At 47.4% G+C, this 25,337-nt stretch overlaps 1 protein-coding gene across 1 annotated transcript in view; it reads left to right on the forward strand.

The window, feature by feature from the left end:
* NOTCH1 (notch receptor 1) overlaps window positions 1-15,727 on the forward strand; it is a 79,819-nt gene extending 64,092 nt beyond the window's left edge. Inside the window, exons 19-34 of the mRNA XM_074974004.1 lie at window positions 838-1,039; window positions 1,250-1,403; window positions 1,871-2,055; window positions 2,666-2,798; window positions 3,336-3,593; window positions 3,698-3,810; window positions 4,807-5,378; window positions 6,552-6,980; window positions 7,978-8,126; window positions 8,736-8,952; window positions 9,274-9,364; window positions 9,633-9,798; window positions 10,603-10,898; window positions 11,406-11,553; window positions 11,666-11,763; window positions 12,489-15,727. Coding sequence (XP_074830105.1) covers window positions 838-1,039; window positions 1,250-1,403; window positions 1,871-2,055; window positions 2,666-2,798; window positions 3,336-3,593; window positions 3,698-3,810; window positions 4,807-5,378; window positions 6,552-6,980; window positions 7,978-8,126; window positions 8,736-8,952; window positions 9,274-9,364; window positions 9,633-9,798; window positions 10,603-10,898; window positions 11,406-11,553; window positions 11,666-11,763; window positions 12,489-13,922 — 4,645 coding nt within the window. The 3' untranslated portion in view covers window positions 13,923-15,727. The remainder of the gene's footprint in view (window positions 1-837; window positions 1,040-1,249; window positions 1,404-1,870; window positions 2,056-2,665; window positions 2,799-3,335; window positions 3,594-3,697; window positions 3,811-4,806; window positions 5,379-6,551; window positions 6,981-7,977; window positions 8,127-8,735; window positions 8,953-9,273; window positions 9,365-9,632; window positions 9,799-10,602; window positions 10,899-11,405; window positions 11,554-11,665; window positions 11,764-12,488) is intronic.
* Window positions 15,728-25,337: the final 9,610 nt, after the last annotated feature.

The raw sequence follows: 25,337 nt of genomic DNA on the forward strand, positions 1-25,337 counted from the left end.
AACTAATCTTGCCAAAGGGTGAAGGAAGGGATTAGTTCAGCTCCCATTGGCTTCAATAAAAAAGCTCTTGTTGATTTCTGTGGAGCTGGATCAGGCCCTGGAGGTCCTTGCTGTACTCCCACTGAAGCCAATGAGTCGGTGTCTGAGGGCTTTATTATATGCAGCCCTTTCCCAGCCAAAACTCCCACATGCTTCCTCTGGAGTTGTGTTAAGGCACTGGACTGGGACTCTGGAGACTTGCGGTCAATCCCTGCTCGCTCACAGACTCCCTGCAACCTCGGACAAGTTGCTTAGTGTCTCTGGGGATCCTAGTATATCCCTGCCTCCCAGCAGGGCTGTGAGGGTTACTATGTTCAAGGGCATGACCGGCTCAGATATAACAGTGAATAGGGCCATGCAGATACCTTACACAAAGTCAGGAAATGAAGTTTGGGCCCAAACCATGTGGTTTTGCTCCAGTCATTAAAATGGTAGATTTACATTGCAAGAGCATAGATTCTTAAAATTCCCATGAACTCTCCTTGTGTTAGGTGCTAGCTTGTGAAAGGTACAACCCATGGGCTATGCCGTTCAGTGGTTGAACCAGAGGACTAGCAGTCTGGACTCCTGGGTTCTGTTTCTAGTTCTGCCACTATACTGATGTCTGACTATGGGCAAGACACATAAGTTTTCTAAGCCTCAGTTTCCCCATCTGTGTGTTTATCTCCTTCCCAGAGGGGTTTTGAGACTGAATCAGTTAATGTTGGTACAAGGGCTTTGAGATCCATGGATGGAGAACGCCATTACAATAGTCACTATTGTTTACTGGGAAGCAATGTTTGTTTTCCCACCTTCCAGCTCCTGTTTTAATGGGGGAACCTGCGTGGACGGCATCAATACCTTCACCTGCGTGTGCCCACCGGGCTTCACGGGCAGCTACTGTGAGCATGACATCAACGAATGCGACTCCAAGCCGTGCTTGAATGGGGGCACCTGCCAGGACAGCTATGGGACCTACAAGTGCACCTGTCCGCAGGGCTACACCGGCCTCAACTGTCAGGTAAAGAACAATCAGCCCATTAATCACATGAGGCCAGATCCTCACGTAGCACCATGGAAGGATTGCCACTTTACACCAACGGAGGATCTGCCCCAAGTTCACTGCAGCTCAGCACCCCAGATCCAGAGGTCTCATTTCTCCCCTACTTGCTATGTCCTGCACAATCCTTTCCATTCAAGCAAAGTATGAACTTCCTTCTTCTCTCCCCAGAATCTGGTGCGCTGGTGTGACTCCTCTCCCTGCAAAAACGGAGGCAAGTGCTGGCAGACCAACAACCTGTACCGCTGCGAGTGCAACAGCGGGTGGACGGGCCTGTATTGTGACGTCCCCAGCGTATCCTGTGATGTGGCTGCGAAGCAGCAAGGTAACGTCTGCTCTCAGTGCTGTCTTTTGTGCAATAGCGCCCTGGGGCCTGGTGAATTCATGGAGGTTTAGGGTCAGATTTCCAAGGAAGGGCCAAGCTCTGTTTGGCACTGGGTCCAGGAAACGGGGACAAAGGTGGCTGTACACCTCCATTGCTCTTCCCTGATTCCTAGCGCTGCTGGGGGCTAGTTCAGCCCCTGGCACAAGTTAAAGCAGCCTCAGGGCTGCTGTGATTTACATTGACTCAGAACAACTCCCAGTGGCTGCTGTCCTGGCCAGAGATCACCGGAGAGACACAAAGAAGCCAGAGCGTGGGCCAAGACCTGGCACTTCTAATAGTGCCCTATGGGGGTGCTTTTCTCGAAGAGCAGCCTCCCCTTTACAGGCCCATTTTGCACAAATGTGCCCATGCATCGCTGGCCTTGTAGTATGCTTCACTGTCTGCTCCCCGGCCTTGTGCTCTCCCAGGTGTCGACGTGGCACACCTGTGCAGGAACTCCGGCCTCTGCGTGGATACAGGCAACACGCACTTCTGCCGCTGCCAGGCCGGCTACACCGGCAGCTACTGTGAAGAGCAGGTGGACGAGTGCTCCCCGAACCCCTGCCAGAATGGAGCTACATGCACGGACTACCTGGGAGGCTACTCCTGTGAGGTATGCTGGCTGGCTGCCAGACTACCTGCGGTCAGCAGCACTCAGGGGGAGCATGTGGGGCTTAGCAGTTAGAGCAAAGGGCTGGGAGACGGGACTCTTGGGTTCTACTCCTGACTCTACAGCTTCGGACAAGACACTTGGCTTCTCTGTGCCTCACTCTTCTCCATCTGTGAAGTGGGATTAATGGCATTGCCTGTGCATAACCCATTTGTGTTGGTAGCGTGCTTTGAGATCCACAGATGGCAGGTGCTTTTTAAGTGCTAATTATTTTCCTTCTTTCTAAAAACAAAGCTGTCCAAACGTCTTCCAAACCACACTGCCTCATTGGCAACTGGGCTGCCTCCGGGTTGCATAAAATGCAGTAGATTGCATTTGCAATAGTGAGGCACGGGTATTGCTGGGGAGAGAGGGGAAGCAGTGTTTAGCCCATGCTTTGGACATCCTGGCCTTTAATCAGGGCTAGAATAGCCCCCACATGACCACTGAAGGAAGAGATTAGGCACTTGGATACCTCAGTGATGGGAACAGCATAGGAACCCGAGACTAGAACTGAACAGGTTCATTATCAGAGTGAATGTAACTAATGGTTCCCCTTGTTCTTCTGTTGCAGTGTGTTGCTGGCTATCACGGAGTTAACTGCTCAGAGGAGATCAATGAGTGCCTGTCTCACCCATGCCAGAATGGAGGAACCTGCATCGATCTCATCAATACCTACAAATGCTCTTGCCCCAGAGGGACTCAAGGTAAATTAATGGGGAATACTTTTCTGAGTGCAGAAATCCTTAGTATGTGCTCATTAGCTCCTGTGTATGCACGCTGGTCTTAATGGTGCAAGCAGCTGCAGGAATATTGGATTACATTAGCTTGTTAGCCCAGCCATCAAGGAGCTCAAGTGGTCTTGTAACGCTACTGGTCACCTCCTGCCAGAGACCAGGTGTCCTCAACTCCCACTGAAATGGCTGGAGGGGAGGTTGGCAAGCAGCTACTCACGCTGCAGAGGGGGACGCCATCTGGCTGCCCTGTTAGTGTCTTACATGATCAGCAGAGACCAGTGCCTGCCATGCTGACCAATATTGCCTCATGGTTTCCTTGCACTCCCCCATCAATCTGTCTGTCTGCATCTCTTGTCCTATACTTAGCTTGTAAGCCCCTTGTCTTTTGGTTCTGGGTTTGTTCAGCACCCAGCACAATGGGATCCTGGTCCATGACCAGAGCTAGGGCAAAACAAAAAAAAATTCAGACTAAACATGGGCTGTTCCCCCTGCCCCATCTGTCCCCAGGGGTGCACTGTGAAATCAACGTTGATGATTGCAGCCCTTTCTTTGATCCCGTCACTCTGGGGCCCAAGTGCTTTAACAACGGCAAATGCACAGACCGAGTGGGCGGCTACAGCTGCATCTGCCCACCTGGCTTCGTGGGGGAGCGCTGCGAGGGGGACGTCAATGAATGTCTGTCCAACCCCTGTGATGCGCGGGGGACCCAGAACTGCGTGCAGCGTGTCAACGATTACAAGTGCGAGTGCAGGCAGGGGTATGCAGGTGAGCAAGCCTTTCCCATCCAGCCCGTGAAGGACCCTGAGGCTGCTGGTAACACGTCACGCTCATGGGTGCCTCCTTTCTCCTCCCCGCCCCCCTCCCCACAGGCCGTCGCTGTGATACCGTGGTGGATGGCTGTAAGGGCAAACCCTGCAGGAACGGTGGAACGTGTGCAGTTGCTAGCAACACTGGCCGGGGCTTCATCTGTAAATGCCCCCCGGTACGTATCTAACTCCTTCCAGGTTTCACCCAACATTTCTGCCCCATGCTCCTAGGAGGGCAAGCTAGGGGATCTAATGGTCCCATGTGGCCTAAAAATCTGAGTCCTAGTACATCACGCGGACCCTCCAAATCCGGACGTTGGAGGGAGCTCAGACCAAAGGGGCCAGGTTGTGAGCCCCTTATTCACAAATCCCACTGCAGTTCATGGGACTCCACATGTGACAGTAACTGCTTACAGTCTGGCCCCAAATGGTTAGGGGGCTGCAGGGAGTGATTAAAGCAAGGGGACTGTGGTAGCCAGGTGTGAGCATGTGCAGGCCGTGACCGTGGCAGAGAGAGAGAGGAATTGGGGCAGGTGAGCCAAAGTGGGAGAATGCCATCTATTATCCTAACGAGGAGCAAGAGGGGGATGTCAAGCAGAAAGAGGTTTTGGCTGAGTATCAAGAGAACAGTGCCCAGCAGTGTGATCTGCTAGGACTGTGGAAGAGGCTCCCAGTGGAGATGGTGGAAGCTCTGATATATGGGTCATTTAAAGCTGGACTGGATGGAGCGCTAGAAAATATCCTATGGGGAAGGACCTGCTTTGGTTGGAGGTGGATGATCGCATGGTAGAGGAGCGTCTAGATTTTTTCCCCATGTTTAATTTCAAGGTAAATGTTAAGGCTCTACTTCTGATTTATTATTTTTGATAATAGTTAGGTGCCTGATTCCCAATTGCTTTCAATGGGATTTAAGCACCAAACTCCCTTAGACTGTAATTTACTAAAGGACATTACAGTTATTGTTCTAGAGCTGTGGCCAGGCTGGCCATAATGATGATGAGAAAATTGAGTGTCTAACACAGAACTGGGCACAAAACCAGCCTGGCTAGGTCACTGCTCTTCTGCTTTCACTGTCTCCCTATCAGTTGGTTCCTCCTGATCCGTGCTTCACAAGGCTGATGGCTGCAACATCAGAGACACTAACTCTGCCTCCCTGGCTCTTGTCTCCCCAGGGTTTTGTCGGCGCCACTTGTGAAAACGACTCGCGCACCTGTGGGAACCTGCACTGCCTGAACGGCGGCACCTGCATCTCCATCCACAAGAGCTCCAAGTGCATGTGTGATCCTGCCTTCACGGGGCCAGACTGCCAGCACCCCGTCAGCAGCCCTTGCAATTCAAACCCATGTTACAACGGGGGCACCTGTGAATACTTCAGTGATGCTCCCCCATATTACCAGTGCAATTGCCCTGCAAATTTCAATGGCCTGTACTGCCACATCCTGGATTTCGATTTCCGGGGAGGCGTCGGCCAGGACATCACCCCACCCAAAATTGAAGAGAAATGTGAGATACCCGTTTGCGCGGGTTTCGCTGGCAACAAGATCTGCGATGGGAAGTGCAACAACCATGCCTGCGGCTGGGATGGAGGGGACTGTTCCCTCAACTTCAACGACCCCTGGAAGAACTGCTCCCAGTCGCTGCAGTGCTGGAAGTACTTCAACGACGGGAAGTGCGATTCGCAGTGCAACAACGCTGGGTGTCTGTACGATGGCTTTGACTGCCAGAAGGTGGAAGGGCAATGCAAGTAAGCAACCTCCTCCCCATTGCTGTCCCTTCAAAGCCAGGGTCTTTTCTGCTGATTATCGGCGGAACTTTGGTTGGTTGTTTTGCTTCTCCAGATGCTATTTTATATCAGGTGGGGCCAAATCCTGAGCAACCTCAACGTCCACTGACTTCACTGGGAGTTGTAGGTGATCAGCAACTTCCTGGGTTTGGCCCTTCTTTGACTTACTTACCCCATTATGTTACACCCCTGTTGGCTCCCTTTCAGGCATCTCTGCTGATGGAGCATCCTGTATAGAAATTCACCACTTTGGTGAACTCTTCTCAATAGGTAGCAGTGCCTTGTTGAGTTTGGCACTGTTAGTGCTTAGTGGGAGATCAGCAAGAAATCGCCAGGATTCTATAGGAAGTGGCGCTCATGTTACAATGGGCGGCACTCACAGACTTTAAGGTCAGAAGGGCCCATCAGGATCATCTAGTCTGACCTCCTGCACATTGCAGGCCACAGAACCTTACCCATCCACTCCTGTAATGGACCCCTAATCTCTGGCTGAGTTACTGAAGTCCTCAAATCATGATTTAAAGACTTCAAGTTACAGAGAATGCACCATTTACACTAGTTTAAACCTGCAAGTGATCCGTGCCCCATGCTGCAGAGGAAGGCGAAAACCCCCCAGGGTCTCTGTCAATCTGACCTGGGGGAAAATTCCCTCCCAACTCCAACTATGGCGATCAGTTGGATCCTGAGCATGTGGGCCGATACTGAAGCCATCCTGCCGGTGTGCTGCTGATGGCACCAACTTTCAGAAGATCCGCCAAATACTTGCTGGCTTTTACTGAGAATTCTTTTGCAATTGTACGGATTTGATCTCCGGTTCCTGGACAAACTCTGTTTTGAGTAATTGTATTCTGCCTCTCTCAGCTTCCCTGGGTCAAAGTAATTGTCTTCACATTCTGTCCTAAATTCCTACCTATAGTTTAATAACTGCCATGTTTCACCCCAGAAGTGGTTGCTTTTCAGTGTTGCATAAAGTGATTCCCCTCTTTATACAGCAATTTAGGATATGTCAGGGTGAGCAGTGTTGTTGTTACAGGAGAGAAGTCCTTGAAACTCCTACTACTATACTAATAGATGGATAATAAGAGTGGCTGTTGGTGTAATTAATCCTTTCCCCTTTCTTTTCCTTCTCCCTAGTCCTCTGTATGACCAGTACTGTAAAGATCACTTTTCAGATGGTCACTGCGATCAGGGGTGTAACAACGCTGAGTGTGAATGGGATGGTCTGGACTGTGCCAACAACATGCCTGAGAAACTTGCAGATGGCACTTTGGTAGTGGTGGTCCTGATAACCCCAGAGAACCTGAAGAACAACTCCTTCAACTTCCTCCGGGAGCTCAGCCGCGTCCTTCACACCAATGTGGTCTTCAAGAAGAACCCCAAGGGAGAGTACATGATCTTCCCATACTACGGCAATGAAGAGGAGCTGAAAAAGCACCACATCAAGAGGTCGACGGAGAACTGGTCAGACATGCCCAGCGCTGTCTTCAACACAATAAAGACATCCCTCTCATCGCGTGTTGGTGAAAGGCAGCGGAGAGAGCTGGATCAGATGGATATCAGAGGGTGAGGGGGCAGAGAAAAGGCTTTCATTGAACAGCAGTTACTGTACCCTATTGATATTAATAACCTGCTCTAAGGAAAATGCTGCAGGATGGAGAATTTTACCAAGATGTTGGTTTTAAATATGTACTGGGACTGAATTTCTTATGCAAGAAAAGTTGGGAAGGGGATGTCAATGCTGCTTTATGGTTTGGAATTAAATTTTTTAAAATAGTGCTACAACCAGTGTTCCCTCTAATTTGTGACAGGCCGTGTGCGCAAAAAATTTCTTCTGTGCAAATTTTTGTGCACGCGATGTTTCACCGTGTGCACGGGGTTTAGGATCTGTGTGCACGCGCACAGTTTAGAGGGAACAGTGGCTACAATTGACATGGCTAATGGAGTCCCAGGTGTTGGCTAGGAGCCACGCTCGGGGGGTGGGACTGGCAGTCAGAACTAGGTTGGCTCTTGTTATTTTAGGTAGTCACTTAGTTAAGCCTTGGTTTCCTGACTGTCGAGGTCTGTTATGAGTCTCAATTACTGCAAAGTTGTAAGGTGCTTTTGAGACACTTGTGCTGAATAGCTACAAAGGGCTCAGTTCTTCTCCTGCTCAGAGCAGTGGAAGTCAGGAGTCCCTTCACTAAAATCAGTGGCGAATACGATGGGGTAAAACTGGTGTGAAAAGCGATTCAGGCCCCAAGTACTATTGTTATTTATTACCTGCTCGTGTTTGTGTGACTTCTTTCGTTGCTAAGGAAAGACATTCCTGTGTTACTGAACAGCTGACAAATAGACTTGGGGCTAAATCCTACAGTCCTTACACAGGTAAAACTCCAATTGACATTAGCAGGGGCTTTGCCTAATTTAGGTCTGCAGGTTTGGGCCATGCATAAGTAAACAAGTCTGTTTCCACCATCTTAATCTACCCTGATGTGGGGTTATGGGGAGAACAGACCTAGGTCTTGACTCTCCTTCAGTTTGATCATTGTTCTCTATTTCCATTTGCTCTCCTTCCATACAGATCCATCGTATACTTGGAGATCGACAACCGCCAGTGTATCCAGTCCTCCTCGCAATGCTTTCAGAGTGCAACTGATGTGGCGGCTTTCCTGGGTGCCTTGGCCTCGCTTGGTAACCTGAACATCCCCTACAAAATAGAAGCCGTTAAAAGTAAGTTTACCTGGCAGCTGCAGAAGGGATTGAGATTGGAGGTGATTGAAACTTTCCAGCCCACATCCGTGATCCAATTATCAGCCAGCCGAGCTCAGAATGCTATATCCAGAGACAGTTCGGCTTTAATAACCTTGAATCTTTGTGGATTTTAAATCTACATTAATAAACTAATTCTGTTTTGTTTTTTTTTTTATTTTGCTTAGTTTGGGTTTATTTTAAAATCATTACAGCTAAAAAAGGGGGAAAAAAACACCCATCTCCAATCAATCAGTGACATGTGAGGAGCTGGAGTTTGTATCTTCGAAATCCCCCTGAATCCTTTTGTCTTAACAGCTCAATGAGAGCGCAGTGATTTGAAGTTTGCTAATCCTTTTCCTTAAAGGAGAAAAAAGTAAAGCTGTCTCCTGATGCAGCTGGCTTGTGCAGAGGAGAATTTGCTGATAGTTTGCAATTCTGATTAATAGCGTATAAAATGACCTTATTTTGGGGGATGATTTAGATCAGCCATAGGTACCTCTATTAACTAATTTCACTTCATTTGTGCTCCATCACCAGTTTGATATGCAGCTTAATGTCTGTGTCTCCATGCGCCCTGCTCTTTTTTAGGTGAAACAGCTGAGCCCCAGAGGAACTCCCAGTTGTATCCTATGTATGTGGTGGTGGCTGCACTGGTCTTGCTTGCTTTCATTGGAGTGGGAGTAGTGGTATCTCGAAAGCGGCGCAGGGAGCATGGGCAGCTCTGGTTCCCAGAAGGCTTCAAAGTGACAGAGTCAAGCAAGAAGAAGCGACGAGAACCACTTGGGGAGGACTCCGTGGGACTGAAGTGAGTAATCTTACTGTTAACCGGTTAAATGCTGTGGAGTGCAGCTACTAATGACAGTGCTACTCTCCCAGAACCTTTAAAGCTCTCTCCTTGAGTGCTTGATCTGATACAGCCGGGGAAACGGTTATGAAGAGTTTTCAGGGTTTTGCAAGGGGGGAACAATACCCTAGCTTTGGGGGGATTTTTAATGTTCTGTAAATTGCCAGGTATTTCTTCATTTAGTTTTGTGCATGTAGAGCATGTGATCCATTGCCTCTCAGTTTTTGCAAAAGAACCAATTACTTGAGTTTTTCTTTCTTTTTTTTTTTTTTTTTTTTAAAGACCCCTGAAAAATGCTTCTGATGGCACCTTGATGGATGACAACCAGAATGAATGGGGTGATGAAGAAACCTTGGACACTAAGAAGTTCAGGGTAAGCTAAGGGTAACATTAGCACACTGTGCTTGCAGTGAGCTATTTCATTAGTAAGGTGAACAGTGCTACGAGACATAACACAAGGGTTTGCTTTTAGGGTTCCATACCATGCTGATCACAACTTCTGAAGGCTCCTTTTCAACCTGTGTGTGATGTAAATGTAGCTTTGAGTCTTACAGAGCTTTTCATTTCAGCTCTGCTTTTTTATATCTTCTCTTGCCTTTTCCTTGAGGTCTGACTTTCAGCTTCCTTTTGTCCTTTCTTAGTTTGAGGAGCAGGCGATGCTGCCAGACACGGATGATCAGACAGATCACAGGCAGTGGACTCAACAGCACCTAGATGCAGCCGACCTGCGCATCTCTTCCATGGCACCCACCCCACCGCAAGGTGAAATTGATGCAGATTGTATGGATGTCAACGTTCGAGGTCCTGGTAAGGGAGAATCCTTTGCTCTGATGCTTGCATAATTTAATCTATAATCCTCATTCTCTTTCTGCAATTGAACAGTGCAAGAATATCTATCTAGTCGCATTTCTAATGTGCCTATTGCTGTGCTGCCATTTACACGTCAGTCTTCGTGTAACCTAACGCAGAAGTGCCCCGCCGAGAAGTCCTTCCATGCTGCATTGCTACTGTTTTGTATGATTTAAGGAGATTTGCCTTTGTGGCATTTTGTTTTCCATAAATCTCTCCTGATTTAACCACAGAGAGGGAAGTCAGAGAATCAAAGAGGTTAGAGTTGGGGGAAGATACCCATTAGATCATGCCGTTCATCTCCCTGCCAGTGCAGGATTGATCCCTATAGGATGTTTACAAGTGTTTTCTTGTCTAGTCAGGTTCTAACTATCCCAAGCATCAGAGCTTCATCCACTTCCCTTGGGAGACTGTTCCACAACCAAATACGGAAAGCTTTTAAACTGCAGTACAGTGCAGCCGTATTCCGCATAGTGTCTTCCATGTAAACCGTGCCCTGAAATGCTTTGGAGAGTTGAATCCAAGACAGCAGACAACATAGGGAAGCCAGTGAGTGGTGAGAAGCTACTGAATGAGGAATAATTTCAGACCAAAATCAGAGGAAGGGTGTTAGTTTCTGATGTCAGGAAGTACATAGGAACCAGAGCTTGATGTGCCAGGAAAACAAGTAGCCCCTGCAAGTCAGAAGGTCTCCCTGGAATCGCCCATTACAGAAGGGCAAAGAGTCCCTCGCTGTTCATGGGGTCGCTCTGTGTTTTCCAGACGGATTCACCCCGCTCATGATCGCTTCGTGCAGTGGAGGAGGACTGGAGACTGGCAACAGCGAAGAGGAGGAGGATGCTCCCGCTGTCATCTCGGATTTCATTTACCAGGGTGCCAGCTTGCACAACCAGACAGACCGAACCGGCGAGACGGCACTCCACCTGGCCGCAAGGTATTCTCGCTCCGATGCTGCCAAACGCCTGCTGGAGGCCAGTGCAGATGCAAACATCCAGGACAACATGGGCAGGACGCCCCTCCATGCAGCTGTGTCAGCTGATGCTCAAGGAGTCTTCCAGGTACATCAACCTTAGCTAGCAACCTTTCCTACTGTGGTCCTTTCCTATAGAGTAAAGGGCCACTGGGAGTCAGTTTTGTGGCCCCTGTTAATTGAACATATACCAAAGTCTCCATCCTGGCCTTAATCAGCCAAGTCATTATTGATGTCAATGAGAATTTTGCTGAGTAAGGATTTTAGCATTTGACCCAACATTTAGTGCCGTGGAAAGGTACAATGATGTAAGCCTTGGCGACTTGAAGCCGCCTCTTTAGTCACAGAGCAGGTACTGTGCAAGCCTCCCCAGTGCTACCCCGCTTATATGAGCCACTCCTGGCCTGCAGGGACCAACTCTAGGCAAGAGAGAGGGGGAATTGATCCTTCACAACCCCTTCCAGACCTTGATCTCTCTGTAGCGGCTCCCAGCAAGAGGGCTGGTGGGTTTTGTTATGTGGACACCTCGCTGAAATATCCACTGTCTTTCTCCTAATGTTGGGGGTTTTCCATGCATTCGTCTCTTTATGGGCAGATCCTGATTAGGAACAGAGCGACCGATTTGGATGCCCGCATGCACGATGGGACCACGCCGCTGATCCTGGCAGCTCGCTTGGCTGTGGAGGGCATGCTGGAGGATCTGATCAATTGCCACGCAGATGTCAATGCAGTGGATGACCTAGGTATGGCAGCCTGCTAAAACGCACACCGCTGTATGAGGTGCTGAAGGCAGGGAATATTTGTTGTTGTTCTAACTGCTGACTAATGCAGGCTGTATGTCACCTTCTTCCCCAGGCAAATCAGCACTGCACTGGGCAGCTGCTGTGAATAACGTAGAAGCTGCCGTGGTGCTGCTGAAGAACGGTGCCAATAAAGACATGCAGAACAATAAGGTAGGGATGGATCTACAGGGCTAGCAGGTGCAAGGCAATTATTTCCCTTGCACAAGTCAATCCGAGGCTCATTTTTGCCTAAAATGTAACCCTGGCTGCCAGATGGTGAGGTTCGCATCTGATTGTTACTCCAGCTGAAGTGGATGGGAGTTGGCTTGAATACGGAGCCCAAGGGTTGGCCCTGTATGCAGTGTTAGTGACTTGTGTGCTGTTGGATTAGGAGGAAATAACAAGTGTGTGTTTGCTCACTTCACTTCACTGTGCTGTTTAGGTGAAGGTCACATGTGGTTAGCGGGTTAATATTGGATATGGATGAGGTAACTCACAGAATTCAAACACAGAGGCATTCAGCAAGGTCTTTCCCTGGACCTTACCAAAAAAGGGGTAACCGAAAACTCCCCCAGCCTAGGATTCAACCCAGTTCTGTAACTAGCTGGAGCCCAGCTTTCCCATGAGTATTGTCCCCACTGTGCCTCCCCAGCAGCCTTTCTCCTGAGCACTTGTGCCAGGGGAGAGAGAAGCTATGCAAGGAAGTGAGACTGCCCCTTACCTTTGCATGAAGTTGAACTCCATGAACTTATGAACCTAGCAATTATTTGTGCAGCTGCTGAGCTTCCTAATTAAGAGTGATGTCTTCACATCTGAAATAAAAACAGGATTGGACCAGCTTGAGAAATCTGTTAGCTTTGGGGTTTTAAAACAAACTGTCTCCCCCGTGTTTCTAGGAGGAGACGCCGTTGTTTCTTGCAGCCAGAGAAGGGAGCTACGAAACTGCCAAAGTCCTCCTGGATCACTTTGCGAACCGTGACATAACAGATCACATGGACCGGCTCCCGCGGGACATTGCGCAGGAACGCATGCACCACGACATTGTGCGGCTGCTGGACGAGTATAACCTGGTACGGAGCCCTCCACTGCATAATGGTCCTCTGGGGGCGCCCACCCTGTCTCCTCCACTCTGCTCTCCCAGCAGTTACATCGGCAACCTGAAACCCAACGTCCAGGGGAAGAAAGCTAGGAAGCCAAGTACCAAGGGCCTGAGCTGCAATAGCAAAGATTCCAAAGACATCAAAGCCAGGAGGAAAAAATCGCAGGATGGGAAAGGGTGCCTTCTAGATAGCTCTAGCGTGCTGTCACCAGTCGACTCCCTGGAGTCACCCCATGGGTACCTGTCGGATGTTGCTTCTCCTCCATTGATGACCTCTCCGTTTCAGCAGTCCCCTTCCATGCCTCTGAATCACCTGCCAGGCATGCCTGATGCCCACATGAGTATCAACCATCTTAACATGGCGGGAAAGCAGGATATGGTGATGGGCAGCTCCAGCAGGATGGCCTTCGATTCAGTGCCCCCGCGTCTCTCTCACCTTCCCGTATCCAGCCCCAGCGCAGTCATGAGCAGTGCACCGATGAATTTCACCGTAGGCGGAGCGGCCAGCCTGACCGGGCAGTGCGACTGGCTAACAAGGCTGCAGAATGGGATGGTCCAGAACCAATATAATCCAATGAGAAACAACATCCAGCCCGGGGCTCACCAGCAAACCCAAGCCCTTCAGCATGGCATGATGACCTCCCTGCACAACGGCATGCCCACCACTACCTTGTCTCAGATGATGAGCTACCAGCCCATGCCGAATACAAGGCTGGCCTCCCAGCCACATCTGATGCAGGCCCAGCAGTTGCAACAGATCCAACAGCAGCAGAATTTGCAGCAGCAGCTGCAACAGCAAAATCTGCAGCAGCAGCATCACAATACCAGCTCAAACACCAACGCCCACATTAGCCAAAATTTCCTCGGTAACGAGCTAAACCAGTCAGACATGCAGCAGGTGAGCAGCACTACCATGACAGTGCACACTATTTTGCCTCAAGAGACCCAGATCCTATCAACGTCTCTACCATCCTCCCTCACGCAACCCATGACCACCACCCAGTTTTTAACTCCACCCTCTCAACACAGTTACTCCTCCCCCTTGGACAATACACCCAATCACCAGCTTCAGGTGCCAGACCACCCTTTCTTAACACCTTCTCCGGAGTCACCGGACCAATGGTCCAGCTCGTCACCTCATTCCAACATATCTGATTGGTCAGAGGGAATCTCCAGCCCTCCCACGAGTATGCAGTCACAGATAGGACACATCCCAGAAGCCTTCAAGTAAAGAAGGTGTTTCAGAGACATTGACACAGTGGGACTTAGGATCATCTTTTAAAAACTTCTTCTAAGGACACTGTTTTGACTGAAGGATCCCTTTTTATGTTTTTTATACAAAATAAGAATACAATGTTTAATCTTTTTTTAGTATTTATTTATGTACTTTTTATTTTACATGAAAACACTGCCTTTTTATTTATATGTTCTATTGTTAAGAACTCAAAATGAGACACTTCAGTTGCGCGCCAAGGAATTAAAAACTATTAGATCTTTTATAGAAATTTTTTTTTTTGTTTTTGGGGTGTTTTTTAATATGTTGACTTGATAGGGGTTGGGGTTCTTTTTGTAAAGTTATAAGCAAAGATTCGTGATTCTGAAATGCCATTTATTTATTGATTTTTTTTTATTTTATTTTTTTTATTTTATTTTGCTTTCAAACCCAGAAAAAATGGGAGGGGAAGGGGGGAGAATTAGCTACAAATGTCACCCCTTGAAAAAATTATAAATTAAGCATGAATCGATTTTTGAAATGTACTTTAAAATGTTTTCTTGGGTGTTATCTGAGGACATTTTATGGTACTAGTCATGAATCTTTGTTTAAAATTTCAGTATTATATAGTTGTACATTTATCTTAATACATAGAAATTCTTGTTCTTTCTTTTTTATATATATTTAAATGCTGTCTATATCAAAAAAAAAATCAGGATTACAGACCTGTGATAGGTTCTAAGCTAAAAAAAAATAAAATAAATAAAAAATCTACATAACATTGTTGCTGCCTAAAGAAACAGAACATTTGCCAAATCTGTTGAAAACCCATAGCTATGGAGTCAGTGCTGAAGGGTTTCTCGGGGTTTTTCTGCAATTGACTGAATAACAATTTAAACAATAAAAATGCTAGGAGTTGGACTTTTAGACACATCCTTCATTTAAGGGTGGCCCGTCCTATTTTGAAGGAGGCATTTGTCAGTTACTGGAAACCAACTTGAATGAAAGTTAACAGAGCATTACAAGGCCCAACCACAGTCTACTATCAATCCATAACATTCAAGCTGGTTTTGAAACGCTGAACTTTTGGGTTTGCAACTTAAGAGGTCAGGTTCGGCTGTAGCCCTGACCTATTCTACCAGGAGGGCAGAAATTAGGAGACACAGACAGAAACTGGACTGCTGAGCCCATGTGTTTAAATGGTGACATTTGATTCTTGCTAGTCTGGAGTGATGCATCGGGTTTATATTGGTGCGCACTCTTTTGTGGAGGTGGGGGGAGACAACCATATAAAATATAGTATAAGCCTATGGCAGATTTAATGTTTGTAAATAAGTTTTTTCTTTTTAAAAGGTGGATTTTGTTTCAAAAATCTAAATGAACAAGTCTTAAGTACATCATGCTTATTAGAGGTGTCAGAATATTGCTTACTCATTGACTGCGAAAGGAAAGCAAACACTATGCTTACATACAGGACATTCACTCACCTAAAATGCAGTCAATCAAGGAAACCTAAGAAAAGGGAGAGATTCCTGATCCCTTTTAGTTAGAAACCAAATATGATTAAAATTTCTCAAAAGCACAAGGCTTTCTGCAGTCCCTTGTGTGCTCATCTCTTAGTAAACATTTACGGAGCATCGGTATTGTGACATCCCTAATATGAGTGATTTAAACATCAAGTGGTGTTGTCTTCCTCTGTTTTATAAACTAGAATGTAGTTTACGAAAAAATCTTCTGTAATAAAGTTATCTACCTGCAAAGTTGTAGTTTGCAAAAATGATGTATTTTTTGGTAAACTGATTTGCAATAAATGATGCTCATGGGCGTCTAGATTTTACTAAAACTTGAACATGATGTTTTTGCCATGTGTCAGTAGAATTGTTGTGGACAAACTCCCCAGCGTGCCTGACCTGACATCTGCTCCTCATCAATACCTGAGGGCTGCGTGAAAATCCTGCATCTCCAAATGAAACACTGGTGCCTTCTTAATACATTGTTTGTGTAACTAAGGCCCAATCCAGTTCTTGTTGAAGTCAATAAAGATTTCAGTGGAAGTTGGATTGGGCCAGTAGGAAATGCTACTGGAGGCTTTTATTCAGGCAAAACTCCCATTGGCTTTGTTGGAGGTTTTGCCTGAGCAAGGTCTGTAGGAGGGGACTTTTACTGCGTAAAGCCCTGACCTTGCAGTGAAATCTGTACAGGAGGTCTCTTACCTGAGCTGTGCTATTATGAGGACCCCGCTACGACATCAGGGCCTAAAGAGGGAAGAGCTGGGAAGATGTTTTAAACAGCTTCTTATATGGAAACTTCAACTGCTTTCTTAATTCTCCCACTGGAAAAATAATCCCTCTTGACCCCAAAGGTTAGATTTTAGGAGAACTTTTTGGTAGACAAGATAGCTAAGAGTGAGTGGTGGATAGCTGCTTTTAGTTATATATGGGCTATTGGGAAAAAAACAAACCCTATGGTGTTGAATAATGCAAAATGCTTTACACTTCACACCCAAAACAGAGTGCATCTGGAAAAGGCCACAAGTGGGGCTGCTAATGTAGATATTGTAAAGAAGTTGAAAAGAAATCTAAATCCTTCGTTAAGTGAGAACGTAGCCTTGAACTGAAAATGAAACCAACACTATGAAATTCAGTGAACTAACCTCACCAAAAAAGCAAACATGACTATTATGTTGTGTTTAGATCTTTAAGACAGTTATTTTAATTCTTCTTTTTCAATAAGAACTCTGTATTGTTCTTAATGCAACTGTGAAGTCCCAAAGTACCTGAATGTAAATAGAAACCTAATTTATTACAATAACTGGAAACTACTACTAAATCAGATAAGCATGTTAACTCTTGGAACATTGACGTTTCTACTCTGTTGCCCAAACAAATGCTTGGGAAGAGTGTGTGGGTGTGTGTATACATATCTATATATGTCTGTACACATCTATATATAAAGTACTGTCTGGGTCTCTTCCAAATATTTGCAGTATGTCTAGCAAGAAGCTGCCCATGCAATGCTTCCTCCATACTGATGAAATAGCAGAGGAATCTGTAATGCATCCCTTAGGAGCAATAAGGACTCCACAGTACTTATTGCAGAAAATGTTCAGGCTACCATACCGAGTCTTTGTGATTAATTACAAGAATAAGTGAAACAACATCTTACATTTCCATAGCCCTTTCCCATCCAAAGGATCCCACAGCACTTCACAAGCCATCCAGCGCCAATGAAACGCAGCTGCTTCTGGGATAGAGGGAGGCGACTAACCAGCATACACCACGCTATGCAAACATGGACAGTGATATTTTGGCTAAGAACACTGGGGACAAACCTCTCCTCTTCTGAAAAGGGCAATGGGATCATTAGTAGAGAGTTCCTAAGGGCTAGTCTACACCCAAAACTTACATTGGCATAGCTACTTCTCTCAGGGGTGTGAAAAATCCACCAGCCGGAGAGATGGAACTATGTCGGCCTAACCTCGGTGTAGATGCGCCACTCAACAGAAGAATCCCTCCTTCAACCTAGCTACTGCTTCTTGGGGAGGTGGATTAACTACAGCAACGGGAGAACCCTCCCTGTCGCTGTAGCGAGAGCCTACCCCGAAACATTACAGTGGGGCAGCTGTCATGTATTAAGTGTAGACATACCCTCAGTTTCCGAGGTCTCATTTGAAAGAGCCACTCCCAAATAAATCAAATCCCATGCTGTTAACTACCTCATAAAGGAGGAAAGCTGAGCTGACTCCACAATGATTTGAACCTCTGGTTCCAGAGTGTCGAGGAATTTCAAGCCTGAACATTTCATAGATTCCCAGGCCAGAAGGGACTATTGTGGTCCCCTGGTCTGACCTCAAGTACAACACAGGCCAGAGAACTTCCCCAAAATAATTCCTACAGCAGATCTTTTAGTAAAACATCCCATCTTGATTTAAAAAATGCCAGTGATGGAGAATCCACCATGACCCTTGGTAAATTGTTCCAATAGTTAATTACTCTCACTGTTAAAAATTTACACCTTATTTCCAGTGACACGTTGGACTGTGACATGTTGCCTAATCTTTTAATCATTTTCATGCCTCTTCTCTGAACCCTTGCCAATTTATCAACATCCTTCTTGAATGGTGGGCATCAGACCTGGATACTCTCTTCCCGCAGTGGGCGCGCCAGTGCCAGATACAGAGGTCAAATAACCTCTCTGCTCCTACTCAAGATTCACGTTTATGCATCCCAGGATCGCATTAGCTCTTTTGGCCACAACATCAGACTGAGAGCTCATGTTCAGCTGATTGTCCACCATGCCCCTCGAATCTTATTCCACCAGTCAGATGTGAACTGGTGAAAGTTACAAGGGGCTACCCTCTGGATTACAACCCCACTGGTTATAGAGTAGGGTTGCTAACCCTCCAGAATTTTCCTGGTGTCTCCAGGAATTAAAGATTAATCTTTTATTAAAGATAATGTCATGTGATGAAACCTCCAGGAATACATGCAACCAAAATTGGCAACCCTATTATAGGGGCAGATGATTACCGAAATCCCATGGTCCCAAGTCCCTATAGGAGCCCAGGCAGGGAGGGAAGGAAAATCTCACCTCCTCCCTGCTACTGCCTCCACACTCTCCCTTGGTCCAGCCCTCTGATAGCTTAATAAGTCCCAGGGCAGTTCTTCCCCGACTCCCTCTTCTCCCCTCCCCAGACATGCTGAGGAAAGTGCTGTCCTTGGGCACTGGACCAAGCTCTACAAGTTTGCTAACGACTGCTGAGCGCTGTGGAGATGAGGGGAGAGAAATATTCCCACCATCAACCCTTCACCTAGGTGCCCCCAGCATCAGAACCCACCCTACACCCAGGGCTCACCATCCCCAATACCAACATTCCCCCATCCTTACACCCCCCTCTCCCAAATCACCTGTCTTTTCTTGCTGTGACCCCCCCCCCATCCTTTGTGGCTGCAAAGGGATGATGGGATTTGGGTAGGTCCTGGCAAGAACCTGCAGGTGGCCTGAAGGGTCCAGGTGTAAAGTGGTGGAGAACCTCTATACTATACCATAGTGATCAAAGGATTTATAAGCACCTGTTTAGATCAGAATACCACTCAGCCGCTCCGAGCGCAAGCACATTTGTTGCTAATGAAACACCGGTGCATCTGAGCTACTTGTTTTTATGCTGGAGGATTAGTTGTGTTGGTGGTATTTTTGGGTGTTTGTTTTTTCATTATTCCTGCTCAATTAGATGGAGCATTTGGAAATTGCTGCTCTGCATGGCTTTCTGGGGGCTGTCTGTGCTTGCTCTGAAAGTTTCCAGCACAGGTGCTTGGGTCCTGATCTCTGACTTGTGCCCCAGCAGTTCGGATTGTCCCCTTAGAAGGATCAAAGTGGGAGCATTTCATCCCAGGCGTAAACCCAGTGGCACTGCACTAGGAACTCAGTGTGTTTTGAATGATGAAGGCTAACAAAAAGCTTAGCATGTCTGAGTTGGCTGGACTGATAGGATGCCGATAGTTGAAGCATAAGCTCTGCCCAGAGCAATTGCCTCCCTGTTGAACTCAGACTGAAAGGTAAAAGATTTTTCAACAGTAAGCTCTTTGAGGCAGGGACTGTCTTCATTTTTGCCTGTTGTACAGGGCTGAGTGCACTGCCAGCACTTAATAATGAAAGATACATATAACTGCATTGCACCCCAAAGAGAGTAATGGTAACTGCACAGAACAGAATGAAAAGGAGGTTTGCAAATGTTCTGTTCTTACCTTCCACGCATCTGCATTTTGTCCAGTGTGCAAGGAAAGGATCCTTTGCCGTTACTTGGCTAGCACTTATTTCTTATTTGGTACCCTGACCCCAGATCTGGCTGCACTTCAGCGGTGCTGCATGTAGACTGTAAAGGCTACAGAATGAAATATCATCAGTGTATCAGTGTGATATTATAGTGCAATCAGTCACTTAAGAGCAGAAAGAGCAAAGATAAGCTCCCACTCTAACCTGATAGTGTTTGAATTCAGTAAATAGCATCAATAATAAAAGACCCATGTAGGCCCAACTAGGCTAATCAAACTCAGATGTCCTCACAAAATACCCCTGGGGGAAGCACCAGGACATAGCCTTTATGTTCACTTCAGGGCTGTGTAGGTAAATGGCATTTGACAAGCTGGTTCATAAGAATGTCCTCACAAAAGAGAGATGAAAGGCACTTTTAAAAATCACAGCACTGCGTCTGGTTCCCACACCATCATCAAAGTGCAGCCTGCCCTGCTCGGGCTGGGTTTGAGGATATTACCTTGCTTTAATGATCAAGTGGGCAGGAAATGGCCCTTGAACTGACAATGACCCTTGATTAAGATGTTTGTTTAGGTCACTTGTATTTTTTGTACTTTTGTCTCAGAGGCTTTTTGTTCAATACAGAATATGACAATGCAGGCACAGTGGAAACACCTGTACGCAAACTGTTGTAAATAAGACCCATCATTCTTACTTTTGAAGAATGACTTCCTCTTTAAAAGCAAAAAGAAAAGGAGTACTTGTGGCACCTTGTCTCCAGGAGAAATACATCCTCACAACAGAGCTAGAGCACAGACCTACATGCAGTAAAAACTCTGGCCCAGTTCATGGTAGAGTGTTAGCAGCTTCTTTAGAAAAACAAAACTCGTGCTTTTCTGGAGCAGTGCTCTCACAGTTTGTTAAAAATGGGGAACTATAGTTTCAAATTGCAGCATAGACAGGGCCCTGTATCTACTTCATCTGTAAAATTACAATCCATGGACTCTTAAACCACAATCCTACAAATATGCACATGCTTAACTTTAAGCATTCCTGTTAAATTAAGCATGTGCGTAAATGATTGCAGGATCAGGGCCTTAATTTGTAGCTTCTGAAAGCAGTAAGATAACAAGCATCTTGGTGTATTCAACTGCCGCTCAGACAAAATAATTTTTGATAGGCTTAATTTCTAATAACCCAGTGCTATTAAAGACCCATTGCACTTCAGTGATCCATTCTATAACCTTTTGGTAACTCAGCGAATCTTTCTAGGCATCCTTACTACAGAACTTCCAAAATCTTTGCCTTGAGAAACCAGACAGTGTTCTAGGGATGCAGTTGACTCTTTTGAGTAAACTTCTAACTAGTATTGCTCCACACACTTTAGAATATTGGTGCAGAATGACTCTGGAAAATCAAAAAATCAGAGTTCCCCCTTTCTATGCTCCTTAAAGTAGGCACCTGACTCAGCTGAAAACAAAAAGAATAGGAGGACTTGTGGCACCTTAGAGACTAACAAATTTATTAGCGCATAAGCTTTCGTGGGCTACAGAGCTTATGCATTAATAAATTTGTTAGTCTCTAAGGTGCCACAAGTACTCCTGTTCTTTTTGCGGATACAGACTAACACGGCTGCTACTCTGAAAGCTGAAAACAAGTTTTCCAGCATCCGCCTTGTTGGAAGGGCGTGCTGTATAATGAAGGAAATGGAAAAGGTTGGTAGACCCACATTTCCCTTTTAGTTGGATGCTAATTTTACAGGTCCAACTAGGGTGACCAGAAAGCAAATGTGAAAAATCAGGACGGCGGGGAGGGGGGAGTAATAGGAGCCTATATAAGGAAAAGACCCCAAAATTGGGACTGTCCCTATAAAATCGGGACATCTGGTCGCCCTAGGTCCAACATTCCACAGGCAGTGCTCTGCCTCACCCTAGCGGTTCTTCTTTGCAAGTTCATCTCTTCAGTAAAGGCAGGTCTATACTTAAAACACTGGTACGGCTGTGTGCAGTGCTTCAGTGAAGACGCTACTACACTAAAGGAGAGCCTCTCCCATTGGCGTAGTTAATCCACTTCCAGGAGAGGCAGTAGCTATCAGGAGAAGCCTGCCCATCAACATAGCGCTGTTGGCACTGAGGGTTAGGTCAATAGAACCACGTCACTCGGGGTGTGGATTTTTCACACCCCTGAACGACGGTAGTTATACCAATGTAAGTTTATAGTATAGACCTGGCCTCAAAACAGTCTATATGGTCCATTCAGCCCTTGACTTTTCTTCTGAAACTGTCCATGAGCTTACCTGTTGTGACATTGGGTTTTGTGATATGGACACCTGCCCGCTCTTAAAGTTGAAATCAAAGTTCAGATCCAGGATTTTGGCTCTTGCACATCTCTCCATAATTTACTAAACTAACAGCTTATTGCCTTATTTCACGTATCTGCAATGCTACAACCCCACACCTTAGAGACTAACAAATTTATTAGCGCATAAGCTTTTGTGGGCTACAGAGCTTATGCGTTAATAAATTTGTTAGTCTCTAAGGTGCCACAAGTACTCCTGTTCTTTTTGCGGATACAGACTAACGCGGCTGCTACTCTGAAAGCTGAAAACAAGTTTTCCAGCATCCGCCTTGTTGGAAGGGCGTGCTGTATAATGAAGGAAATGGAAAAGGTTGGTAGACCTTAAGCTCTTTGGGGCAGACTGTCTTTTTGTTCTGTGTTTGTCCAGAACCTAGTGTAGTGGGGTGAATGACTGGGACTCCTAGATGCTATCTTAATGCAGTAAGAATTAATAATAATATAGGAACTGGCACAGATGACTAGGCCTTATGATTGCTAAACCTGAATTTCCTTACTTCTCAGAATAGTTTGTGGTATGGCATGCTTCTCGAGGCTGTGTGAAGACGGTGAAACAGGCAGGAAGATTGCTGGCCAATGACTCCCGTGCATTGTGTTTATTGTTCATTGTGATGTGATTCTATGGTGCTTTGAATTCAGAGAATGTATGCGAAGTAAGAGGAGTATATTGCTCTGTGGTTATTGAGAACACTGAGCAAGCTCCTGGCAGGAAACCACCTGATTATTCTAGTTGCCTTTTCTAAATGGAGCTTTCCGGGTGAATCTGCGGGGGCAGAGCCCTTCCACTCAGATGCTCACATTTCAAGAAAAACGAAAGGGATGGAAAGGAAGGTAGTGGAAACTTCACATGGCAGAGAGAGGAGATTCTTCATTCTCCATTTGGAGTTTGCAGTCTGGCCTTGCAGTCACAGCTGGGCTGGGATCCACAAGTCAAGGAGGGTCATCAGCGAGCAGGGGTGAGAGGAATCGCTGGAGCCAGGTTCAATAGGCAAAGTCGGGGATGGAGTCCGGCTGGGGTTGGAGATCATAGGTAGTGCTAGGCTGGAATCAAGAGGCAGGGTCAGGGTCCGAGTGGGGCTGGGGTTGGAGAACAGCGATCAGGAGACTTCGGTGAGGTTTGGAATCACAACAGGCCAGAAGTCTATGTGGTTGCCCAGACAACTTTCTAGGCAGCCTCCAGGGTTAAATAGTGCATTTGGACAGGCAGAGGGCCGCAGGGCACTGTCACGCTGCCTCTCCTGGGCAGTGCTTCCTGCAGCGCCTGCTCTCCCTGGCGTTCCCCGGCTGTGCCTGGTGACACTGTGGGAAGATCAGCCAGCCCTGGCTCTGCGGAGTGGGGTTCTCGTCACACAGATCCTTACAGTTTAGTCAGAGATGTCTAATTATCTGACACCTCCTCCAGGCATCGCCGGCACCTGGGCTGTCAGCGCAGGGGCTGACAGCGCCCCCAGGCCATCCCCCGGGGCACAGGCTTTCACCACCACATGCACTGGAGGGCACAGGCAAGAGGGGAGGGCCCCTAAGGCTGTGCAGTGCAGGGGCCACTGGTGGAGGTGGGCGCCTGCTTTCCTGTGTTTAATAAGGCATTGCCTGTCCAACACAGGTGGGCAGGCCAGGCTCAGATGTGGCTTGGCATCATGGGGGGGGGTCATAGTGTCCCAAGGGAGATACGGTCTGGTTGGGCAGGTCTGACAAGATGGACAGGCCCAGCCCGGAATAACAGGCTGAGCAGGTGAATCCTGCTCAGGCCCGTCAAAGCTTCTCCAACCTCCCTAGGTGGGGCTCGAACCTGGATCCTCACGTCTCCAGAAGCTGTATTTGTTAGCGTGCCCGCCCACCCTCAATACGCATGCGCATAACCCTGGCGGCCTTCGGAGGACACCCACCAGTGAGCGCCGAACCCTTAAAGGGATGGTTACATTTTCTGTCCGCCGACGCAGCTGAGTTTACACCCGCCGCCGCCACCCGACGAACCCTTTAAGCAACTCAACGGGGAGGGGAAAGAAACAAAATGTGTGTGGCGTCGAAGCGTACGCGCTGTGTCATCGCGTGCGGAGCGTGACACGTCGGCGGCCGGGGCCATTGGAGCCGGATGTTCCAAGATGGTGGCGATTGTTGGGGTTGCGGCTTCTGTGAGGGGGGGAGGCGTCTGCTGCTGAAGGGGCTTCGCCTGCTGCGTGCACCCCCTGGGGGCCGAGCCGGGTTCCGCCGGGTGAGGGGAGCGCGCCGGGGGCCACCTGGGGGGTGGGCTGGGGCGGGCTCGGGCTGCCACTGGTTGGGGAAGCCTGGGGGGTGACAGGGAGCGGGGAGGGGTTGGGAAGGTGGAAGCTTTGGGGCGACAGGGAGTGGGACGCTTTGGGAGGGGGGTGGGAGGGAGTTTGGGGTTGCAGCTGGCCGGGGAGAGGGGTACTTCGGGGCGGAGGGTGACAGGGAGCGATGGGGTGGAGTAGAGCCTGGGCCGGGGACTGGTTTTGGGGGCATTTGAGAAGGGAAGCAGCTTTGGCCTTGGAGATTTGGAGCCACAAAGTGAGAAAGCTGGATGTCAGTAGGGTGCAGCCTGGCTGGTGGGAAGCCTGGGGCATGAAGAGATGTGGATGCTGTTATGGGAGAAGTCTGGAGGTCATTTGGTTAGGTCGCTTGGGCGGGAGGGGGGGTCATAGCCTGAGGAATGTGGCTCAAGACTTGCTGGGCTGTGGGGTTCAAATGCGTGGGCAGCTCTTCACATTGAGAGAAAGGATGGCCCAGTGGCTAGGATGCTACCTTAGGACTTGGGAGACTTCGACGCTCTGCCTCAGTTCTGTATCTGTAAAATGCAGATCTTATCACTCCCCTATCAAATAGGGATGTTGTGAGGTTAAATAAATTAAAGGTTGCAAGGCACTTATTGAGTAATGGGCGACATACAAGTATGATGTATAGACAGTAGGGGTGGAAGGTCCAGCACTGGGTACTTCAGGGACTGGCTGTCTACGATTACCCCCAACTTCTCGTATGTATTCATACTGGTCCCCAGAACATGGTACCTACTGTTCCCACCCTGGACAATTCTGATTTTTCTCAGGGTGCCTTTGTGGCATGTAAGCAACAGAAGCAGCTGTAGAAAAGGGATTTCTTGGAAATCCTGAAATTGGATTGGGGTCCCTGATGTGACATTTCATGATATTGCGACATGGTGGTGCTCAGATGTTGCAATGTATGGGTTTATACTGTCAGATGAATTTGCAAAGATGGCAGTTGAAGTTTCTGCCCCTCCACCTAGTTGATTGTGTTTGGGAAACCCAAGCTCCACAGTAGGTTAGAGTGTGTTTGATTGCAGGTCTGTCTTGT

This window comes from Natator depressus, chromosome 16 (genome assembly GCF_965152275.1).
Source record: "Natator depressus isolate rNatDep1 chromosome 16, rNatDep2.hap1, whole genome shotgun sequence".
In the NCBI taxonomy this organism is placed as follows: Eukaryota; Metazoa; Chordata; order Testudines; family Cheloniidae; genus Natator; species Natator depressus.